The sequence below is a fragment of the Podarcis muralis genome, chromosome 16, assembly GCF_964188315.1.
Source record: "Podarcis muralis chromosome 16, rPodMur119.hap1.1, whole genome shotgun sequence".
NCBI classification, from domain to species: Eukaryota; Metazoa; Chordata; class Lepidosauria; order Squamata; family Lacertidae; genus Podarcis; species Podarcis muralis.
This window is the reverse complement of record NC_135670.1, coordinates 38,762,317-38,770,499: the sequence shown is the minus strand read 5'-3', so window position 1 is coordinate 38,770,499 and position 8,183 is coordinate 38,762,317. Positions and strand designations below refer to the sequence as shown.

General features: G+C 46.4%; 1 protein-coding gene across 1 annotated transcript in view; it reads left to right on the top strand.

Moving 5' to 3' along the window:
• The first annotated feature begins 5,364 nt into the window (after positions 1–5,364).
• The window catches only part of HIP1R (huntingtin interacting protein 1 related), a 70,061-nt gene continuing 67,242 nt past the window's right edge, over positions 5,365–8,183 (top strand). Inside the window, exon 1 of the mRNA XM_028710614.2 lies at positions 5,365–5,571. Within this exon, the coding sequence (XP_028566447.2) occupies positions 5,479–5,571 (93 nt within the window). The 5' untranslated portion in view covers positions 5,365–5,478. The remainder of the gene's footprint in view (positions 5,572–8,183) is intronic.

Below are 8,183 nucleotides of genomic sequence, written 5' to 3'. Positions count from 1 at the left end.
GAGAACTGTTTTTGGCCGCCATGTTTCCACATACTCGAGTCAATAATGTTGGCAGGAGGAATTGGGATATGGGCACCTCCATTGCAGGGGGCTACACTAGATGCCCTTCAGGATTCCTTCCAACTCTACAGCTCTATGATAACCAGTGCTATTTTTCTAGAAAAACAGGTGCCAAAACTCACCATGAACACTTCTGTCATTCTCTTAGAATGGCAATGGTGCCCACCTGAGAGATGCCAGAACTGAGTTCCACCATCTGATAAAACCCCTGATGATAACCATTTGGGGCCCATGTATTCCAGGAGTCCTACCTCCAGCAGAGTTTGAGCGGCATTGGTCTTTTCCAGGAGAAATGTGGCCAGCAATTTCGGGTGCTGACAAATGCCAGGCAATTAGGTCTTTCCCCATCAAGATGCAGCGGTCGTGCTTCTCTCTCCACCTGCTCTGTAGCCCAGTCACTCAAACAGCAGCTTTCAAGTTGGAACTAGAAGCCTTGAGAGCTGTTTGTCAGCCAAATACATTTTAGTTCTGTGCATGTCGCACTACAGGTGAGGATAGTGATATGGGAGAATTCTGGTACAGTTTGCATTTTAATGTGAACGTACCTAACCCCCACTTTGCAAAACAATATGCAGACCGAAACACAGATGTGCTTCGAATTATGCACTTCTCCAAATTTTGTGATGCAGTTCTTCAACCCAATAACATCACGTTTATGTTAGGGGAATGTCTGCATTCATGAAAATAACACAAAAGAACATTTTGTTACGGGAAATTGCTTGCAGAAATGTGTATATTAGGAAAAATATGCACTGAAAGGCTGGTGAATTTTCAATAGAACTTTTGGCTTTTTGCAAACTGATAATAGTAATGTTGTGAAAAGACTGGAGAAATGAGAGACTGAGAAAAACCACAATTCTGCATCCCTACCTGCGGCTCACAGTCATTTTTGTGTGGACTTTGTGTGAGTTTGCTTTCAAACATTTGTCAGAGGTGTCCCAAATGTGTCCCGCGATGTGCTTCAGCTGGCTTAGAATGAGGGCGTGTTTTGGGAAAGGCAGTAAATGAGGGTAAGGCTGCCTGCCTTGTGTTCACATTCTCTACTGTTATTCGAGCAAAACAAAGCTCCCATTAATTCCTGCCTGCCTTCAGCTTGGGTGTGTAGGCTTCCCCCGCTCCCTGTCTTGTGTTTAATTAGAGGGTCAAGACACAAGAAGGCGGTAGAATAGAGTGGTAGAACAGAGCTGGATCAAATATATTCAATCGTTTCTGCAGCAGAACGAAGCTGGTGATTAAAGATCCAGGGCCAGTGCTAGCAATTGCTTTAGCAAAGAGAAGCAAGGAAAAGCAGAATAGGCACCGCCTTTTCTTTTAACAGCTAAGCAAAAAGTAATAAACAGTAATGATATCAAGATTTGGGCAAAATGTACAGACTGTTGAAATGAGTTTTGCTACCACCGCTACTATTTATCCTGCACCATCAATGTGCACAGCATTTACATAGCGGGATTAGATAGGCCACAAAGAGCATATACCAGTAATCGAAAATCTGAAACGAGACAATAGAGGGAGGGAATGTGATGGGAAGGAAGAGGGGAAAGGTGCACTTGGTTCCGTTGCACATACTGAATCCTCATCTCCTAAAACAGCCTAAAGTTTGTGCCAAAGGCAAAATTCCAAAATACATGTATTTACATGGTTGCTGCTTCACATATGGCTTAGGGCATTCCACAGCCCATGGAGGATTGACTGAAAATGCCCATTTTGAGGTCACCGCCCTGTAGTATTCTGTAGGTTTGCAGTGCCATGAGTACAATTTCACCAAATTAGCTAAGTGATCCTACAGATCTCTGTAGGGGCAGACAGCCTTACAAGGTACATTCAGACTTGAAAGGCCACTAACTGCCATTCTAGAAATACAGTACTTTGCTGGTAAATTACTGCTGGAATATTTGGGACTGGGTTTCCACCCCCAGCTTGGAAAGCTTGATGGAGAAAGTGTAGTTCGGTTTGGGATTACTGCTGTTCTTTTGGCCAGAAATAGCTGGGCAGAGTGACATGATCAAACACTTTTAACAGTTTATTATAATTATTTCTGGACCATCTTACAGAACACAAAAGTGAGGTGAGAATCTAATTAATGAAATCTTAAAGGCTGCACCCTCCCATCTACAAAAGGAGAGCAACATGGGGAAACCCTCAGCAGCAGATGAATTTTTCATTTTCATTTCTTCATATGACATCTGCTAAAGTTCACTGTGTGTGTAAAATACTCATTTTTGCAAAAATAGTTATAAACATACCATCGTTAGGTGTGTTTGTATCTCTTACTAATTTCCTTTAAATTGGCAGTGTGGTGCAATGAGCAGAGGAGAGAACAAGAAAGAATTAATAGTGCCGGTACTATCTCTTAGGCCTATGGGTGTTCACAGTGGGTCCGCCTCCCCTACCCCAAATGAACCACAACCCCCAGATTTGCTGCTTTTTCTTGAGAGAGCAACTTTCTAGTGTGTATAGAACCTGGTCTAACCCCATTTAGAAACCTCCAAGGAAGGAGAGTCCACCACCTGAAGTTGTGTGTTCCACGGTCCAACAGCTCTTGTGCTCAGAAAGCTATTCCTAATGTTTAGTTGGAATATCCTTTCTTGCAATTGGAATCCATTGGTTTCAGAGCCATCAGCCCAAGGCATTAGGGCACCCACTCACTGCTAGGGAAGAAGGGGCAATGAAAGGTCTGCATCAGGAACAAGGAGGGGGGAGACTGACATTGGATCCTGCTGCCTGAGGCAATTGCCTCACCTTGTCTCATGGGTGGGCCGGCCCTGACTGGTTCAAGTCCTGCCCTCTGGCTCTCTGGAGCAGCAGAAAACAACCTTGCTCCATGTTCTATGTGACATTGTTACCAGAAATTAGCCTGCTGTTTACCCAGCCCCATAATAATCCTTGAGGACACCCGTCCCCTTGGCTTCCATCCAGAAGGAGCTGCATTCCAGTGATGGGTGGGGCCTGAGGCAAAAGTGGGTGGGGCAACAAATGCAAATTTGGACCTTTGTACACCAGCGTCTACACAGTCCTACACCCATCTCTAGCCTTCCACGCAGGCAAGTGAGAGTCATCATCAGAATTCAAGGACACATTTCCAGCAGGCGAAAACACACAAGGCACAAAGGTTCTGCGAGGGGATAATCTGACAAAGGCAAACTTCACAAGTGTACACACTCTTATTACTTGGCCGCTGCAGCTGAATGTGTTGAATGAGATTCCATTGAGCTTGATTGGATAAGAAAGTTCTGCCTCTAATATTGTCAAGCAACCAATGTTCGTGTGTGTGCAACCCACCCTTAGGAAGGGCAGGGCCAGGCAGGTAAATTATGTGATATCTATTTGCAGCCAAATCCTAAACTTGTTTGATTTGGTCATGATTTAAGTTCTAGATGGTTTTTAACATTGTTTTTAATGCTGTAACCTGCCCTGAGACCTTAGTGAAGGGTGGGATGCAGTGAACTAAGTAATAATAATATTAATTAATAATTTGACTGTGACTGTCAAGCTACAGTTTGCAAACCCCACATTAAAATGGTCAAGGAGCTTAACCAGTAAGGTCCAAGTAAGAGGATTTGGCTGTATTTAAAAAGTCACTTAAGCGGTTTTTTAGTCCCACTAACGGGTGGCAGGCAGACTAACTTTTGAAATAACAATGCAGGCTATTAATTGTGCCTTCTGGCTTCATGCCCTGGAGGTCTGATAGAGCCATGAAACCAAATAATATCTTATTAGTGCATGCACATTGCAAGCTTCTGAGTATCACTAGGTTCTTCTTCAACTGGAATGGGGAAAAACTTTAGGTCATTAACTACACTCAATTAAATTAAACTGACACCTGTAGGCATGTAAACAGGTCTTCTAAAATTAATACATCCACAGAGTTTTATTAGTTTTGAACACAAGCTGATACTATCAAATGATTAAAGTTTCATCTTGTCCAGCATCTTGTTTCCCATGGTGGAAGTCTACCCATAAATGCAACAGTCTTCGTTTTTTTGCCCCTAGCACTGGATATTCAGAGATATATTACCCCTGAATATGGAGGTTTGGGTTTGTCATTCTAGCAAATAGCCACTGAGAGACCTATTTTATGCAGACATTGCATCCTTGTTTTGCTGTGTAACTTTCTTTATAGATGTCCAGTTTACTTTACTTTTTCTTAAATGAAAGCTAAGAGTCCAGGCCCCCTGAAGATGAATTAGAAATTGTTCCAAGTTCTACCCCAGACTGAACTTAATTTACCATTAGTTCACTTGGCAATTATGGGAACTAATTTCAGGTGTAGTTCGGAGATGTTTGAACTAGTTTAGAGAACTTTTGTTCAGCCAAAACCTTCCAAGTCCTGGCCCCCATGGCCAACATTCTGGGATTATGGGAGTTATAGTTCAGCATATAAAGCGTCGTGGATTTTCCACCCCTGTCTGTAGGGAAAGACTCCATCAGATACAACCCTTATAAATTAAATATAAGAACCAGAACATCTGTACCTACAACAACCTGAAATAAGATAAATAATATAAAATTCTACATACCCAATTTTCCTTGCTCAAGTAATGTTGTTTTTTGGGGGGGGGGGGGCCTAGGGCTTGCCGATCAGATCAGCTCCTGCCCACCTAGCAGTTTGAAAGCACGTCAAAGTGCAAGTAGATAAATAGGTACCACTCTGGTGGGAAGGTAAACCGCATTCCCATGTGCTTTTCTGGAAAAAAGGTGGGGGAACTCAGCACAAAGTTAGTTTATTGCAGGCCCAGTTGCAGTGCCGCCACCCTACCCTGGCAGTGGCTAAATGTAAAATGTAATAATAAACTCAAGCAGACAATAATCTGTATTAGAAATGGTCACAACTTTAATGATTATATATATATAAACTTTAAAGAACAGGAGCGGGTGGGGATCCAGATTTCCATGCCCTGAGTTCCTTGCAGGCCGGGCCGGATCCCGCCGCCAGAGGATCCCGCCGCCCCACCTGGCCTCCAGGAAGCAACCTGCGCGCCAGGTTTGTCCGCCTTCCTTCGCGATGAGGCAGCTTCCGAGGAGGCGCCGCTGCGCCAGGCGAGCCTCTTGCGAGGGGGCGGGGCTCGGCGGCGAGGAGAGGGCGCGGATTGGCTGCCGCTCGGCCCGGGGGCGTGGCCCGCTTCGCCTTGTGAATGGCCGGCTGCTGCTCTCGGGCCAGAAGGAGCGCCTCCAGGAGGGAGGAGGGAAGAGGCGGAGCGGCAGTTCTCCGTCAGGCCAGCAGGGGGCGCCGTGGTGCGAGTGCGCCTTGGCATTCCCGACCCCGGGAAGAATCCGGCGGAGTCTCGCAGGCCGAGCCGGAGTTGCTGCTCCTCTGGCGGGCGAGGCGGGCGAGCGAGGAAGGCAGCGGGGAGGAAGGGAGCGGGGCCGCCGAGAGCAGCTGCTGCCAGCCCGGGCCCAGGAGGCTTCCTGCCTGGCACCATGAACACCATCAAGAACGTGCCGGCGCGGGTGCTGAGCCGCCGAGGGGGGCACAGCCTGGAGGCGGAGAGGGAGCAGTTCGACAAGAACCAGGCAAGGGGTTTCCTGGGGCTGGTGTGTTTTTTTGGGGGGGTGGCCGGGTGGGGGGCGTGTTTGCACCCTGGGGGGTGGAACTGCATGGCAGACCTGGAGGTTGCATCGAAAAGGGGGGTGCAAAGTGTGTGTGTGTTTGTGTGAGGGAGAGCTCATGTCATTTTAGTGGGGGGCGAGAAGAGAGACCCCCCCCGTTGCATGTATGCACCTTTCTCTCCCCTCCCCCACTTGACCCTGTGCAGGATCCGTCCTGCTTCCTGCCCGGCTGCCCCCCTCCCGCCGCCACCCAGTGAAATGGATCCTTTAGCTTGACACACACGACTTCTTCCTTAGCGGGGGGGGGGGGAGTCTTGTCAATAGGAAACACCCCTGCTTCTCAAAGATTGAATGCACCTGGTGTGTGTGTGTGGGGGGGAATGGAGAAGATCCGTGCACTGCGGGGGGGCGTCTCCGTATAGGATTTGAGGTCGATTTGATACTGACTATGCACAGGATTTGAAACATGCACAGAAGCTGGGAAGGGAGGGGGCAGGAGGAAGGCAGAGCGGGGGCGGGGGGGATCACCTTGATCAGAACTAGGTGAGAGAGAAGGGAGGGAGCAGGGAGGGAATCCTAAGAATAGCCGGAATCCCAGATTTCATTTAAAATTATTATTATTAAGGTTGCAGTCCTCGTGGTAGGGAGAGGAAAGGGAAACAAGTCTCCCACATCCTGGGAGGATGGCAAGAAAATTATTTTTTCTTCTGAGGTGGCAAAAGGAAAATTGAGAGGCTATTCATTGAAGCATATTGGTTATAATTAATCTTAATAATGTTGTAGCCCTCTTGGTTACAAGGAGGAGAAAGGAGAGCAGTTTTCACATGTCTTTGATGTTGCAAGGGGGAAATGCTTCTGAGGAGGCAAAATAAAAATTGAGGGACATTCATTGTTCTGCATGACTGTGAGTTTTTGAAACTTAAAAATTAACAGATGCACACGTTTAAAAAATAGTGTGAGGAGGTATTGGTTGGAGCAGCATGTGTTTTGGGTGTACATAAGGCTGAATAAAGGGTGCTCTCTAAAGAATGTATTGGGGATTGAGAGAGAGGGAGCAAGAGACTGTCTATCATGACCCCCAATGTAGGTTTGTGATTGTCATCCACCTCAGCCCACCTGCAGTCTCCATGCCCCTCAGCGGCCTGCTTTTTGAAACATAGAATAGTTCAATTGTCAAACCACGGAGTTGGAAGGAGCCACAAGGGTCATCTAGTCCAACCCGTTGCGATGCAGGAGTCTTTTGCCCAATGTGGGGCTTGAACTCACAACCCGGAGATTAAGTCTCTCTTGTGGCAGAAAAGCATTGGTGTGTGTCTTCCTCTGCTGAGGACTGGGGTGTCCCCTTGCGCAGCAATGTGTTATTCGGTTCTGTGTTTGTCTTATCCGTGTGTGTATCGTCCAGGACATGCAACCCTGATGGTTTGAGGTGGGAGGCTAGATTTATAATTTCCAAGAATGACACTTTTCATTTTTAAAGGGGGATGGTGAGTGGAACAAACACAAACTTGAGTTGTGACTTTGACTTTCCCTCCATTTGTAGTACTTTGCCTCTGGCCTGGCCTGTTTTTCGGTGTGTCTGGGGATATTGCTCATAGCTTCAGCCTGTACATTTCTCTTTGACATTCCTGGGCTATCATGTTTGAGTCTGGGCTGTAGCTTCTCAACTTTAGAGGGGGGTCTGGGGTTCCTACAAGCCACACCCTGTGAACCGAAATTCCTTTCCCCTGATTCTGACTGGGTATGTGACTAGTGTTTGTTTCAGTGGTGGTGAGAAGGGGAAACAAGGCACTCTGCAGATGCTCAGAAATGCTGGTGTTTCTTCCAACAGAGCCCGACAATGAAAATAATGTCTGGGGCCTGAGTCCCTGTCTGTGTGAGATTCCCATGGCTTCCTTCATTGCCCGTATTGCCCTGTATGGCCGTTTTGATGTTCTATGCTTGTGTAGATCAGGAATGTGCACAATCTCTCTTCTACCCTGTAATTTAATTTTGCATGTATCTGTGGACGTGTGTATATTCTTAGATATATACTACTGGGATAAACAATACGGATTTATATACGGTTTGGGTAATGAGAATTTGTCTATTGTTTCAGGGTTTGTAGGGCTGATTCTGTGTAGGTTATCCTGTGTACACTTTTTGTGTGTGTGGCTTTTCCTAGAGACAAACATCTGGTCCTGTTTCTATCATAGGCAGAAGTTGCTTAGTTTTTCTGAAAACAAACAAACAAATCAATAATGTTTTGTTAGTTACCTGTGCGGTCTTTGAAGAGGAACGTATTTATTGAGGCAGAAGTTTGCACAGCCTGTGCAGGAACCTGATGTAATGACCCGTATTCCACAAAAGCTTCCAACATGCCATATCTTTTCCATATTACCATGCCACAATGAACCTGCTCACCTATCTGGAGCCTTTTCTGCTGGTCTAGATCTTTCCCAATGCCCCAACTTTAAGGAAACAGGTGTGAATTAAAGTACGGTGGAGTCCCTCTGAGCATGTGCAGAGTCCCTTGCCTTCACCAAAGACAACCTTTCCCCAAACACATAGAATGAAGGAGTGCCCCTCTGAGGCAGATG